General features: G+C 36.3%; 1 protein-coding gene across 1 annotated transcript in view; it reads right to left on the reverse strand.

Moving 5' to 3' along the window:
- LOC134794232 (probable JmjC domain-containing histone demethylation protein 2C) overlaps positions 1-14,874 on the reverse strand; it is a 218,656-nt gene extending 203,782 nt beyond the window's left edge. Inside the window, exon 1 of the mRNA XM_063765974.1 lies at positions 14,608-14,874. Within this exon, the coding sequence (XP_063622044.1) occupies positions 14,608-14,763 (156 nt within the window). The 5' untranslated portion in view covers positions 14,764-14,874. The remainder of the gene's footprint in view (positions 1-14,607) is intronic.
- Between the last annotated feature and the right edge of the window lie 2,284 nt (positions 14,875-17,158).

A 17,158-nucleotide genomic window follows, 5' to 3' on the forward strand; every position in this document is an offset into this window, starting at 1 on the left:
ACGCATCACATACACACACACACACACACACACACACACACACACACACACACATCGCACACATGAAAGAGATAAGACTCAAACCAAAACTAACAACATTCGCTTACATAATCAAACCCTTCTACCGGTGACAGGACACCAATTAAATAGTGTAAAAACAAAGAAAAAAGAAAAAAAGAAAAAAAAATTATAACTGAAAAACTAAGAACAAAATAAAGTGTTATGTTGTAACTTAGATACTACATATACAAAGCACTCACTTACGAGATAAATAAAAAGTGCCTAATTGAAACACATTTCCGTCAATTTACGCCTCACGGAGGGAATGTCACAATTAAATATATCAATGTCAAGCTCTTTCGTTAGCTTATTCAAATTACGGCTCGCACGGTTAAGAAAACTATTACGTCTGTAGTTGGATGATGTTCGCTTTAATGAGATAGGAGGAGAGTGTCTTTTTAACCGAGAAGGGGTTACGAATGAGATCTGCTGGAGCAACTCCGGGCAATCTATTTCACCAGTTATGATTTTAAGGAGGAATACAACATCAGCAATTTCACGTCGTTCGAATAATGGTACCAGATGCTGTTTCCTACAAGTAACTAAGTAATCAGTTCGATTAGAGGGGCACTTAAGTTTATGGCTCAAATACTTTAGAAACTTTTTCTGCACACGTTCTATCCTATCTATGTATGTATTATAGCAGGGGTTCCAGATTTATGCCAGATTTTTCCAGGGTTATGTTGAAACCCTTCTCAAATTAACTGACAAATCATAAACGCGCGCATCACACTACTCTAGGGATCTACTATAAAGTTTACAATTACAATGACAGATTCAAGAGAGGAAAATGAAAATCACGGAAAACTTTCTATTTTCAATCGGAAAACTGGGCTACAAGAGGAGCAGCCCAGCGGCCTAAGGGCTCCCCCCGCGCCCCGCCGACCTACTTTCCCCCCCTCTCGATCTTTGTGCACGCTCGGCTTGCACAACTCTTGCGTGATATCAGCTGGATTCGATGATAACTCGATAGCGGCGTTGGCCGACTCGATTCGTTCGCGTTTGTAGAAAGTTTGTGGTTATGCTTTTGTTTTAAACAATTGACTGGAGTTATTAGGGAACTCGATTGTTGGAATTTTGTTGTTTGACGAGTCAATAACAGTTAAAATGGTGTCCGGAATAATTCGTAAACCCAGTATTATAAGATAAGATAAAGATAAAAGATGAAAAATAGTTTATTCACTAGGCATATTACAATGCGCTTATGAACGTCAAATAAAGCTATACCGGCTCCAACCGTACACCTCTGCCTCGAGAAGATTTAAATCCCCCCTCAATTGGAGGAGGGTATCCCAATACGGGACCGGCAACAAACTCGGCGGGACACATCTTTTCAAAACATTATTACATCTTATAATTAAGGGGCTACCCGAGGTTTTCATCGCTTTTTGACAAGTTTTGAATCGTATCTCCTTTTGTTGCACTACAGATAGAATTATAAGACAAACGGCTATCGGTTCTTCAATCTTTAATCTCCGGTTTTGTCCACCAGATTTTTAAAGAAATGAATACTTATTTTTTTATGTTTTTTTTAAACACTATCTAAAAAAACACTTTTTTGTGTGTGACGTCTCAAAAAACGTGTCCAGGGTTTTAATTTTAAACTAATTAACACAAAAGTTATGGCCAGAAAACCAGTTTTTTAGCTTAAAATTGTTCTATTTTGATGCCAAATATCTCGAAGACAATGAACTTCGAAGTAAATATGGGATACTATATTGCTTAAAGCCGTTGCTGTTAATATAATAAGCTACAAAAAACATTAGAAAACTAAGGGATTCAGGTCGAAGGTCATTGGCGTGGGGTAGCCCCTTAACATGCATTACGAGTAAATAAGAAAAATACAATTTAAATTACTATAGAATTCATGCAATTATACTCAGTAAGTATATAACTTTATAGAAATATGATTAAAAAAAAACATATATTATATGTACATGAAATCATACAAATACGTAGCTCTTTCAGAAAACATATCAACTTCTTACAAAAGGAAAAGAAAATAAAGTCAATAAAAGAAATGAGAATACATATTATATGAATCTGACTGATTGTCATGAGATGCCTTCATAAATTTGATGTGCTTTCTTATCTGAGCTGAGTCACCTATAACTCTACACATAATACAATGCTTTTAATTGCTACTTGTTTTTATTACAGTTTCTGGTTTGGACCATGCATGTTTGTCTGTCAAGTAGTCCTCGACTCTGTAATAAGCCTTCAACATCAATGACTTTTTTTTAGGTAATTTTTAAGAGCTGGAAAGGGTAATCTTAAAGCATCCTCAGGTAACTTGTTATAAAAATGAATGCATTGCCCAACGAATGACTTTTGTACTTTACGAACACGAAACTTTTTGATAGCAAGCTTATTTTTATTTCTAGTATTAGGGTCATTCTAAGTTAAGAGGTAATCGCTTATATGAAAAAGTGGCACAACATAAATGTTGAAATTTTGATCTAATTATACAATATTTTTATTGAAACAACTCTTTTATGTATATTTGTAAGCTAATCAGTCATTTTTAAAATTATTTACCATTTTAGAAGGCACCAGGGGAGAGACCGTACTTTTTCTATGTAATAAAGAGAGAAGGTCTCTCCCCTGATCTCTTTAAAAACATAAACAGAATCGAAATTTTGACCAGCCGTCTTACAAATTCGAGCAAATTAAAGTGTAATGATTTTTTTAAACAAGAATTCATACCTCCACTGTACATTTTAGAAAATTATGCGCCAGGGGAAAGACGCCAGGGGAGTGACTTTTTCATGTCAAATCAGATATAATTGTGAAAATATTTATTGTATATAATTAAAATAAAGTATTTATATAATCTATGCATAAACTATAGTAAATATACAAATACAATTAAGTATTTATATCAATAATTTTGAAATAAAACTGACCAGGGGAGATACCACTTTCATAAAACAACATTGTCAAGTAAAGAGGTCAATGATCAAAATGACTGACAATCGGAACCAAAAGATGACTGTCGCAGAGTTGGTTGTTAGTATTGAATGAAATGCATTGCTATTGGGATTAAAATGGCAATAATTAAAATTATAAACTCAATATTTTTACATTTACATAATGGCCAGGGTAGGAGACATAGAATTTGGGGGACAAAATTTAACATAGATATTTTTTATGAAAAAGAAAAGTTTAAAGGATTTTATTAATAACATTACAATCAATATTTGTTTTAATTTATGAAGTATACTAAATTTAACGGATTTATGAGAATTACATCTGGATAAAGTTACTGATTGATTGAAAAACCTGCAAAGGGACAGGCCAGGGGAGGGACATTTTGCATGTTTGAGGTGCAATTGTGACAAAACTGAATTAATTAATTAATTGAAATTGACTGTCTATAGAGGAAATGCAATCTTTTAAGGGAAATTACCATAATTGATTTAAATTGTTTAAGAAAAGTATGGATATGTATCATGGACACCGTTAATACCTTAACTTAGAATGACCCATTATATAGATGGTCAAGCAAATCTTGTCAGTAGAAAAAGGCGCGAAATTCAAATTTTCTATGAGACGATATCCCTTCGCGCCTACATTTTTTAATTTGCCGCCTTTTTCTGCTGACAAGATCTGCTTGACCAACTATAGTTATGGACATCAGAATTCTTAGTGAAGGAGTCTAGATTCTTAATAACATAAATAATACTATCATATATGTATTGGGAAGCTACAGTTAAAATATTAATTTCTTTGAAAAGTATATAGACTATCTCTTATACCTACCCGGTATAAGAATACATGCGCGCGTAATTTTGCTATGCACTTGACTTATAAAAAATACCATATTGCTTGAAATATTTTCGAATGCATATAGTGATATTTGTTGACACGTTTTCGTTCACATAGAAATGAAATAATTTATTTTTATACATCGAAATACTGCGTAATATTTGTTGATAAGTTTCACGTCGTGATTTAAACAAGACGAAAACAAAACTTTTTGTGGCAGTCAACGATGACTACTTATAGTACTTATGTTGTGTACTGTATGGCCTTGTCAAGGGCAAGTCTATTCCGGTGATATGACGTTCTTCAGAGGTACTGTTTATTTAAAATATTTTGATGGGAGTTAAACAAACACTGTACTGACTAATGTTGATAAAATACTGTCAAACTTGGTTTAAGGTTTTCAGTTGTGATTAATCTATGGTGTTACTTTTAAGAGAATGATATTAAAGTCAAATAGATCGAGTCAAGTTTTCTAGGCACTCATCTTTTATATCCACCCTTAAGAGCGCTATTACATTTCGGCGTTGAGCGAGTTTAGGTATTTTACGCGCTGCGGCAGGCCGTGCGAGCTCAGTACGCCGATCCCTTCTACCACACTCGCACTACAATGATGGATTAAACATTCTTGATCCTTCGCGAAGCATATTGAAATCAACCATAACAACACTAACTGTACTTAACTTTTAAAGTTCTAAAACTGTTATTTGGTAAGTACGAAAATACTAAATGCAGTGCAAATGTACATAGGGGCTGTTCATAAATTACGTCATCTATTTTTGACGATTTTTGACCCCCCCCCCCCCCCCCTCAAATCATCCAAAAATCAAGCTTCGGATGAATCTGTTTCCTCCTACATCATGTTACCATCATCCATGTCCAGACCCCCCCCCCACTCCTCCCATTTGAAACGACGTAATTTATGAATAGCCCCATACTTGTACTTATGAAGGTATATTACTCGAAAGAAATTATAGGTACCTACTCGCTTATTTACATGTTTCGTCATTGCATTTGGTACCTATAGGTTGTAAAGTTTGTATCAACGAGGGTTTAAAAACGAACTGGTACTGAGGATCTGATGATGATTAAGGTGGTCACGGATACCAATCAACCATGTAGTAACATGATTAGGCTCGTTTGATTCGTCTCAACAAGATCTTTGACACTGAAGATACACAGGGTCTGATGATGGAGCTGGAAGGTGGCCACGGGTACCAGTCTATCATGTAACTAAACGACTTCGTGTTTGGGCTCGTTTGATTCGTCTCAACAAGATCTTTGACACAAGACAGTACTCAGGGTCTGATGATGGAGCTGGAAGGTACCATTACCAATCAACCATGCAACTAAACCACATCGTGTTTAGGATCGTTTGATTCGTCTCAACAAGATCTTTGACACTAGGTGATACTCAGAGTCTGATGATGGAGCTGGAAGGTGGTCACCGGTACCAATCAACCATGCAACTAAACCACTTCGTGTTTAGGCTCGTTTTATTCGTTTCAACAAGATCTTTGACACAAGATAGTACTCAAGGTCTGATGTTGGAGCCGGAAGGTGGTCACCGGTACCAATCAACCATGCAACTAAACCATTTCGTGTTTAGGCACGTTTTATTCATCTCAACAAGATCTTTGACACAAGGTAGTACTCAGGGTCTGATGATGGAGCGCGAAGGTGGCGACGGGTACCTGTCTATCATCATCAGCTCCATCATCAGACCCTGAGTAGTATCTTGTGTCAAACATCTTATTGCGACGAATCAAACGAGCCCAAACACGAAGTGGTTCAGTTACATGGTAGACTGGTACCCGTGGCCACAGTCCAGCTCCATCATCAGACCCTGAGTACTAACTTGTGTCAAAGATCTTGTTGAGACGAATCAAACGAGCCTAAACACGAAGTGGTTTAGTTGCATGGTTGATTGGTACCGGTGACCACCTTCCGGCTCCAACATCAGACCCTGAGTACTATCTTGTGTCAAAGATCCTATAGAAACGAATAAAACGAGCCTAAACACGAAGTGGTTTAGTGGCATGGTTGATTGGTACCGGTGACCACCTGCCGGCTCCATCATCAGACCCTGAGTACTATCTTGTGTCAAAGATCTTGTTGAGACGAATCAAACGAGCCTAAACACGAAGTGGCTTAGTTGCATGGTTGATTGGTACCGGTGACCACCTTCCGGCTCCATCATCAGACCCTGAGTATTATCTTGTGCCAAAGATCTTGTTGAGACGAATCAAACGAGCCCAAACACGAAGTGGTTTAGTTGCATGGTTGATTGGTACCGGTGACCACCTTCCGGCTCCATCATCAGACCCTGAGTACTATCTTAAGTCAAAGATCTTGTTGAGACGAATAAAACGAGCCTAAACACGAAGTGGTTTAGTTGCATTGTTGATTGGTACTGGTGACCACCTTCCGGCTCCATCATCAGACCCTGAGTACTATCTTAAGTCAAAGATCTTGTTGAGCCGAATCAAACGAGCCCAAACACGAAGTGGTTTAGTTGCATGGTTGATTGGTACCGGTGACCACCTTCCGGCTCCATCATCAGACCCTGAGTACTATCTTGTGTCAAAGATCTTGTTGAGATGAATAAAACGAGCCTAAACACGAAGTGGTTTAGTTGCATGGTTGATTGATACCGGTGACCACCTTCCGGCTCCATCATCAGACCCTGAGTCAAACTATCTTGAGTCAAATAAATACATATAGAATGTCAGGTCGTTTCAAATATTTTTAATCCTGTCCGGTAGTTTATTAAACTGTACCATTATAAATTATAATACTATAAAAACGGTGCTAGGATCAAAGTCTCTCGTTGCGGTTTACACGCACACAGTATAGCGTTTTACACGGCGCCCGCCGCACACAATGATAAAAAACCTCGTCGTCGCCGTTGAAAATGTGCGGAGCCGACCGACACACGTCCTGCCTCTACAAGCTCTGCCGCGGCACTGAGCTGGCGCAGCGCGCGTCATCGGTAATATAGAGTAGTTTTCAAAAAATTGCCAAAAAATTATAGTAGAATTTCATAAACACTAATGTATACCAACAGTATAAGCAAACGTTGCAGATTGCTTGAGTATGAAAATGACTTCGATATTAAGTAGATTTTCGTAGGAATTGACACTTGTTTCGGAGAGAAAATCGAGTTCGTTTTACTTTGATTTTCTCTTTCTCAAAGGTATGTAGGAAAAATATAGTTTGATATGCCTAAAGTACAGGGTATTAGTAATACAAAATAGCCAGGTTTAGCAGAGTAAAATTCTCAACATTTCCAAATAAGAGCTCGCCATTCAGTGCTTCACGGGGTTTTTCGGAAACGACCATCAGAAAAAAAATCATTACTAATTTAATAAGTCCTTTTTCTAATATTTACAACGATATTTATAAAGATAAGAAGACGCTTTTACTGGAACACGTACTCATTGTTTCTAATAATGAGCGCAAAGTCCTGAATTTCGTCGACTAGTATCATCAATTTTGCATTATTTCGACTTTTCTTGTAAGAGCGCTCTTAAATTGATGATCTCTCCAGCATGCAGATGGGCTAGATTGGACAGAATAGGTACACAGGCAAAGACTTAGATTTTGTCTGTCTTATGTTCGCTAACGCTAAACTATCAAAACAGTATATTTAATCATCTCGGGTCAAAAAGTGGAATCGTCAATTCCAATCTGAGCAGGACCTACCAACCGCGTCTACCGCGAACATCGAAATTTAGTTATATGACCTATTGAGGGATTTGAGGGGCCTTGTGTGGACTATTTTCTATAGTATATAAGTACCCCCTTTAACGTACAAGCCAATAAATCTGAGTATAGATAGACCACAGTCTCGTTAACCTTCAATGCAATAGTGCCAAGATTTCTCAAGCAGGTACTTCTCCAAGGCCCCTTGCCGGAGCAAAACGGATAATATTATCTTTAAAAAGACCGATGACAAAGTTACGATTGAGATTGGCAAGGAACCAACAAGACTTGAGTGAGGAACTAAGAAAGGGGCCAGTTACCGGTAAATTGTGGAAATAGATTATCACAGAGATGATTTTTTTATCTATCAGTTTAACAATGTCAGTGATTGAATTACAAGAAATTACATCATTAGCATGAGTATCATGATAATTAACGTTTTTGTGATTATGCTAGTGCAAGTACACATGGCAACTACTACTTAGTAGCTTGTCACTCACCTGTATGGCATTTATCTACAAGAATTTTTAACATAAACAGCATGCTTGCCACTATTTGCAGCTATTAAATATGGAAATGAGCAGCTCAAAGATGACAATCTTTGTTTTTATAATGACTCAACCGTAATGATTCATATTACTAAGTCAACACAACAATCAATCGAGCATCGGGCAGGTATCTGTTATTACGTGATCGATCTCCTCAAGTCCTTTAGCTCAATTAAGCTTCAATGGTTTATTGATTAATCAATTGCTTTTGGCTTTGTCAAGCTGAGTTGATCTGCCACTCCAATTACGCAACTATGAAAACGATCAAAACATATAGGTTAATATTAACATCTAATAATGCTACAATAAACTCAATTCGCATGTTGGCAATTTTCATCTTGGTGTAAATCTTAAATTAATCAAGATCAGAGATAACTATACGAGTATGTATCAAATTTGTGCCTAAACTACCTAAAGTATCCCAACATAAAAAAAGTTGGCAGCAAGTGAAGTCACGGGACATGTGGTACAACCGAAAACCAACAGTATTATGAATCTTTGTTATTTGAAATAAATGATTATTGAATTGAATTGAAAACCGCCAATTGAGTCGCTTAACTTCAAACTCGGGTAAATCCATCTGTCAGATTATGCGATTTTGGTACTAAGAAAAGGTAATAGAGTAGATATTTGCTGAGAGGGTCGAATGGATTTACCCGAGTTTGAAGTTAAGCGACACAATTATGGTTTTGATTATGAAATATTGCGTTTAAGTACCAAGTACAATCATCAGCAAAGTATTACTGGTACTTTTACAAATAAGTCTTTATAAATAAGTATCTAAACTTTTGGGGTCCTGTATCCTTTAATCATTTTAATAGATGTTTAAATTTTCATCCATAGGTATGCTAATTCGCTAATGTACTAACCAAATAACTAGATTACAACGTTGAATACAACATCAGTCATCGATTTCGCTATAGTTCAGGCAATGTCCAGGTCATTGTCGTGTAATGCCTACAGCCTAGACTGGCGGTCTTGACTTTCTTGCAGGCAACTTTGCAAAGTGTCCGTGTTTGTGTTTGACATTGATACTTAGTGTTGTATTTCAGCTGAAACTAATGTGACAGAATACTTCAAAAATAAAATAAACCGAATAGGAATCACTAAAATATAATATAGATATTTGCCCTGCAGTCAAAACAGTTCGATGAATTTGACGTGAAAGGTACAGTGTGCGGTGAATTTGTCGTGCGTGTGCTAACACTGCTACTGAGTCTTGGAGAGAGAGTAACAGCAAAAAAATGTTGATTCAGCCTATTAGATTATGTCTCAGCGTGGAGAATGACATAGGCATAATATATTTATGTAATTAATTTAACTTTTATCATTTCTTTTAACTTTACTCGTTTTCCTTTGTCCACTAGTGACAAGAAATTGCTCTACAACGTTTTCTAGCCGCGGCCATTTTAATTCCGAGGTAGCAATTTCACCGCGTTCTTCCGCATAAATTCACATGAACTTGAAAAGGTTATGAATTTTGTGTTTTCAACTTGAGCTTCGCGAAGTGTCTTGGATACACAGAAGTATATTTGAAATCCGTTCGCATCACAATTCACAGTATTTCTATTGGTAGATTGGACGAAAGTAAATCTCCAGTCCGGCACGTTTGATGAACGTGAGGGTGCCCAAATTGTCGAAATTGATGTGCTCAGATACATCTATACGAGGATACTTGCTTCTGTAACATCTACCTACCTATGTACATATCTCAACATTGATTTTGATGGATTTCAGGTTATTTCTATATACTTTTTTATACTTCAAATATTACAGTAATCTAGCGGCGATATCGCGACGAACGCTAATTGCACAAATCGCTAAAAGATGTCAGATGTCAAGACAGTTTACTTCTCGAGCTTAGGGCCATGAGAATCATGACATCAATCAATAGGAAATTCGCAAAAGGGGTCAAAACTCTACTGTAACTAGAAATCCTCGTCGTCTTCTATTTTTCCCTCAGAGTTACCAGGCACATCTATCGCACGTTAGTAGTGCTTATAAGTTTACTATCTGGCGTTTCTCACTCACGGCGGGAGAGCGCGGTACAAAGATATGGCTTCTATTTATAACCGAGGAATGAGAGGAGCGGTGCAGGCGCGCATCGCATCGGGTTTGTCGTTGTGTTCGTGTTCAATGTTTTGTACTCGCGTTTAGGTATTCCTTTACTTCATATTCATAGGTGAAATTAACCTTCTATTAATTCTTGTCATACTAATTTTCCAACACTTTTGACCCGAAAGTTAATGATTCGCCAAAGTGACGAAAATCACAAGCTTTTCATGTTGAAAATTGCGGAACTCAAAAATGCTACATTGGAATTAAAGATAGCAAATAAGACGTGGTACTGTAGGTCATATTTGTGTTCGAAAAATTTCCCATTTTAATCATTAGGTTAAGGCAGGAGGTTAGGTTGGAGAATCCGAAAAAACGCCGAATTTGAAGAACTAGCTGCTGAACCAAACATCATTGGGGTGACAAAGGCGCAAAGGCTTCGGTGGCTCGGCCATCTTGAGCAAATGGAAGGTGATCGGGCGGTGAAAAGAGCGTTTGAGGGAAAACCGATAGGACGCCGCCCGGTCGGCCGACCTAGGTATCGATGGGCGGATGTGGTGGACGCTGATCTGCGCGAGCTCCGGGTTGAGCACTGGCGAGAAACGGCACAGGACCGGGATCAGTGGCGAGCAGTCGTGTTGGAGGCCAAGACACACTTTGGGTCGCTGCGCCAGAGTAAGTAAGTAATCATTAGGTACTTTACATCCTAATGATGTGGTTAGTAATCAATTAAATTCCGGTTATTCTTATATGCCAAAACGTAATTAAAACCAAATACCTAGCGTATAATCAGCTTGTCTGAAGAATTGACTAATAACGGTGACCTTTAGGATTTCACCAGTCTAGACCCAATTCAGATTTGTGAAAGTTTTAAAGTTCATTGACATAATTTTCAATTTTAGTCGTCTTTACATGAGTATTGATCAGACATTCCATTATTTTGAATACAACATTGGAATTGATACTTGTAATATCCGGTGGGGTGCCATTGTCTCGTAGGCTAGTTCAATCAAACCGAAACTGACATCATTCTCAGGGACCAACATTGTCACGAAACGTTGATTCGACCAACCGGTAAGCAGCAAAATTTTCCCACTGTAATCATGTGTTAGATAACGAAGTCTAACGTTCATAACATAACGTCTTATCTCTGTCATAGCTATTTATAGTATTTATATGTAAATAGTGTAAAGTGGAATTATGTAAAGTCTTCTATCATAAATTTGAATAGATGATATGAAATGAGTGGTAGCAAAGCAATAATGTTGCCGGAATTTATTACATTTATTTGAATAAAGGTGCCAATCGGTATAATCACTTCACTACAACTTATAAAACAAAGTCCTCCGGCGTCTGTGTGTTTGTTTGTATCTTCGCGATAAATTCAAAAACTACTGAACGGATTTTCACGCGGTTTTCACCTATCAATTCTTGAGGAAGATTTAGGTGTATAATTTATTTGTTAACCCGTGCGAAGACGGGGCGGGTCGCTAGTTTAATAATGGCAAAGTAGATTGACATAAACTACACCCAAGGATTTACAATGTCATACTTATTCATGAAGTAATAACCTAATAGCTTAACAGATTTGGTAGTTTAAATTTAAACTGATAGCATGAACTGAATAATGTATGAAAAAGAAGTCACTGAAGAGTATAACGTAAAAGATTATATAACTAAGTAAACATATATATAAATCCTTCTTTTGGCACCTGTGCTATAGAGACGATTGGCAACACATGCCAATTCGTCAGGCGATCGTGATTTTAGTTGTTTAGTTGGTTCACCAATAGTCGCAGATACAAAATAGTCATTTAAATGTTAATCAACTAGGTGCCAATCTCTTTCCCACGCTTTTCTAATAAAACGTTATCATTAGTGAAAGGTGGCTCAAATGAGAAAGTCAACAATACAAAACTCTGGAAAAAAAACGTATCTGACTGTAATGGAGAAGCTGGTGTTTTGTGCCCTAAAAACAACATTACTTTGGAGATGGAGATTACTTTACAAGTTGAAAACAGGCTGCAATCCAAAATCACCCTGGAACCCCATGGAATAAGAGGTGGAAAGGATAAGAATGAATTGGGAAGAAACTATCTAAATGTAGATACCAAAGACTGAAATCAATTGGAGAAATTTATTTGAGCCCTACACTCTATAGTTCGTTTTTTTAGCATTAGAAAGAACTTGAAAGAAGGTAAGCGATTTTGACATGTCTTTTAATTGAAAAACGCTTTTTAAAAATCAATAACTATTACTAATGAAAGCAGAAGAATATAAATGATCGTATTACATTCATAATTGTTACATATTTGCCGTAACTTATTTTTAAAATGTGTTTTTCAATTAAAAGACTCATCAAGATTGTTTACCTTATTTCTAATGCTAAAATAAACGAACTATAGCAGAGGATATGGGATAAAAATAAGAAGATTAATAGACTAGATTGCTATTAACTTTGCTTTGTTACTAAGATTGTTAGTAACTTTTGACACTGACAGAGCAGTATCATATCGGAAACAGATCGAATAACTAAAACTCGAATTAGCCTGTTAGTATTCGTACCTATGTCTATCTCGATAATCATTAAACTGATGTTGCAAGTTGTAGGTTGCGTAATGCCCTCTTTGTTTAGTATCGCCTTTAATTAAATAGGTAAAACCTTTTTGCATTGTTGTAGTAGGTTAAAAAGGACAAGTGAAACTAAATAAACGACTTTCATGTAATTATATTGACTTTATCAAGGTTGAGATAAAGAATGTATGCTTAATAAATATTTTGAATAATATCTCGACAAAAATGGTAAACAACTTTTAATGTCTTTATGTCAATTACCTTAATTTATTAGGTAGGTACTAATAAAGAAATAATCAATGAGACCAAATACAATTAAATCAAATGTATCATTGGTAAGTACCTATTTACGAAAATAAAATGCAAAGTAAAATGAAGCATCAATCAATTACTCTTAGTACCTACTGTACCATGTACCTAGATATCTCAAGTAGGTATTGGCAGGTAGACGTTTTCCTAATGTGAATGTGTGATTTTTTATCGATTCTTTATTTCGTACACGGCTTATAGTGAAAAAAAAGTAATTTTCAAGTGTAATCATCCTTCAACCTGTCAAATTGGGTACCCGTTACTATCGCGAAACTTTCCTTTCATCAAGTTTAATTTAAGAATTCGATTGTCGAACGCTGATTCGGTTCAGAAACCGTGCGTCGCCGGTGTCGGGCCGGTGCATCGAACGCGGTGAGAGCGGGGTCGACGAACCTCCAGCCATGTGCATTCGGTGAACTAAATTGTCATAGATAAACGGGTTACTTTTTTAAAACGAGGGAATCCGAATTGGTTTTTAGTTTTATTATAGAAAAATTACAACTGTCCCTGTTGTAGGTAGTCTGCCTGTTATAGGTGTGGTATACCTAAGGTAATGTTCCTTTGGCACTGGGTTTCCAATTTTTATGAGGGTCAAGTTTCGTCTGTGGTTTGCACCAAGCAAGGGCCTAAACTCAGTGTAAGTCCTATCCCAGATAGGTAGGAAATAGAAAGACAGTTATTTATTTCTAGATTTGATAGGTAATCTGTCATTTTAGTAAGAGTTCAGCTGTAAGTTTTCAAGCTGGTAAATAGTCAGGTAGTGCACCAAAAATCTATCCTACATTTTGCCCCAGATAGATTGGAAGGTATTTTGTTTTTCCTAAGAATAATTTCAGGTCTGTATGAACTTATAATTCATCGATGTATGTAGGTATCTATAGGTATCTTTATCCCGGGGTTTGCGAATAGGTCCCAGGCCGCCAGGCTCCGACCGAGCCCTTTCCAACTGTCCCGAGCTTATTTCTCACTCCCACCCTAAGCGCCCTTGTCCCTTCCCCCCATCGTAGGGCAAAATGTGCCAACATTCCTAGCCATCTACATGTATTTGGAAAATAATTTTTCGCCTTGAACCGCGTAGGTTGCTCGTAAAATTACTAAGTCGTGTATTTTTTATGTTTAATTACAATACTAGTTTAGGTATATGAACCGGTTTGAACGAGATAAATCATTCTTGACCAACTATCGTTTTTACTAAATATGTACCAGAATAATAATATACGAAGCTGTTCTCTACAATCACTATAATAACTAAGGTACCTATCTAGTTTTATTTGAAGACAACTCATGGCTCCAATTTATGATACAGTTCAATGCCAACTTATCAATCAAAGATACAAATAGCAACGTACGACCACTATATTATTCAATAGGTACCTAGAGGGGAAATAAGTACATACCTCTTCCACGTAAGAATGAGGAACTGGCATGTTTGTGTTATGTTATGGAAAGACAAGACGTTGCGTTCAGTTGGTATGCGACTGGCAATTAATTATACGTGAACCATCTAGAATAATATTCAGCCATGACTTAACATAACAATAAAAAATATTCTTAAATTTAATTATATTAATTTAAAGGCATAGGGCTCTACCTGAAGCTCCTTATTCTTGTTATCTTTGAGCGATGCTGCCCTGATAACACCAGCTTTCCATCCCCACTCGGAAACTTTATTCACATTAATTTTTGTCACACCACTCACAGACAGAAATCGTTTGCCAACTAAATCTTCACGGTATTTATAGGCCATAACGAACCACACAATCACATTATTCACTTTAAAACTACACAAACGTCAAAAAACACAGCGTTCGAACGCTCTACACGGCACACTCTTCGTTGAGCGAAGGGAAACTACGTGGAAAACAAAAAAAGCGCCTGCCCGGAACGTACATTACTAGCCGATTATTTTAAATACTGCTTCATCGAACTTATTGCGCCAGGCACGGACAACTTCTTGATTTGGTCGTATCAGACTAAACTGAAGTATAATACTACCAAATAAAACAGTACTTGTTATCAATACGCTTTACGTAGAAGTTACTATGCTTTTAAACATATCCCGCTAAGATTCAATTTCACCCAACACGTAGTTTCTCTTTACGTCGTAATTCTGAGAAGTATCGACAGATGGCGCAAAAAGAAACCACAATAGTTACACACGTGATATTGAGATGGCGCTAGCGTACATTTGTGAGACATCATCTGGTAAAATTATATTGAACCGCCAAAAAACATTTAATAAATTTAATAAACAATAAGACATAATTTTACAACTTCACAGTATATCATGTACAAAAAAATAAAAGATTTAGATTTTTGTAGTCTACTTAAACTGGCTACTTAATATATTGATTCATCACGTGACCAAAACATATTTCAAACTTCAACTCAATTCAATATGGCGACTCGGACGTACTGCTGAGCGGTTGTGTTTGTCATGTTAAATTCTATGATTTTTTGAGTGTTTTTCATATGTGGCCGTTAATATGATATCGTCTATAATATCCCGATTAGTGATGTAAGTAATACATTTTTTTATATTTGAGTTTACCTGCCTCTTGTACAATGTTGATTTCTTGTGACGTATTGCAAGTTTATTTTTAATTTTACACATCTGTCTACCCTTTGTTTGATTATTCAGTCGGTATCGATCTGTACAAATTATTATTGGCTGTAGAAATCCTCTATCTCATCTTTATAATAAATAAAATAATTAACAATCATCAAAACTATAATTATTAAACTGACGCTAATATAAAAAATAAAATGACGTTTGATTACTGGTTTGATTTTAAATTTGACATTATAAATTATCTCTTTGCAATTCTATACAATTGCGTTGTATTTTAAATAGTAAGAGACAAAGATAATCATTAAGTTTTACCCACGAACGAAAAATGTAGTACCTAACTCCATTGGTACCTACGTATTGCATTTTGAAAAGTATGCTTTTCTCATATATACAATTGCCAGTTGTCGTTTGTCGTACTTGTCCTATTATAAATATTTGGATAGACTCCAAGGAATTTAATAAGTGCAACAGCAAAGTCTGGTAATGACAAAAGTTGGTACACATAGTTTCATCTTGGACCTAGATTATAAGCACCAGAAAGCTTATTGTTCCTGTTTCTTTGGTCTACCAACCAAATTCGTAACGTGGTAGGTATTTGAACTCACAAAATCTCACAATCAGTTCGAATTGGAACTAATTCATTACAGTGCCATGATCAGCGCGGTGAGTGCAGTGTAATATATATTGATAATCATTTGTGACGTTCCACGGGAAAAGGTACCTTATGAGGGTTTCTAGTTTCGGAGATATTAAATGTTTTGTAAAGAGGTGAAAAAATGCTCAATTTTTTTTTATTGTGTGATCTGAAACCTTAATGCGTAACGTTTGTTTACCTGTTTTTATTTTTGTTATAAGTTAGTTATAAGCCTAGTAATGTCGTCTCAGAGTTTAGTAGAAAAGGTACCTTATGGAAAAAAGATTGAAAATTCCCAAAAAAACTAGTCAATACGGGAAAAGAAGTTTGGTAGAGAACTGTATTAGCATTCTGCAAAACTAATTTTATAATTTCAGTTCTGGTTGGGGCGCCTCGCAAATATTATAACCGTACATAGACCGACATCACAAATCCAAGTAGACTGCTATTATACCAAAGTTACTCTCGTCAAGTCTTTCTTAACTAGAATAATCTTCATTTGGTTTGGTCGCATGCAGTAAATCAGCCATTGGTTTGCTGAAAAATGCCAATACCCGACGCATTACCTTATGGAATATCTGAGGTCATTGAACCTCAATGCCGCTTATCTTCAATAGCAACCGAAATATATTATTGATAAGAAATAGACGATTTATATCATCTTAACCCCAAAATATTATTAGGTTATCCTAACTGTTCCATCATCATCATGCCTCATCATGTAACTTGACCACAAGGTACCTTTTCATTACATACAAATTATTGGTCTTTTTAAAGATTATTATGACGAAGAACTAATTAAATTGGGGGCAGTTTAATGTAAATTAATATTTTCTATTCATAAAAGATAAACTATAATATGATTGATATTTTGTAGTGATGTATTATTAGATTTATTTCCATAAGGTACCTTTTCGTAAATGTATGGAGCAAATA

Source organism: Cydia splendana, chromosome 10 (genome assembly GCF_910591565.1).
Source record: "Cydia splendana chromosome 10, ilCydSple1.2, whole genome shotgun sequence".
Taxonomy (NCBI): Eukaryota; Metazoa; Arthropoda; class Insecta; order Lepidoptera; family Tortricidae; genus Cydia; species Cydia splendana.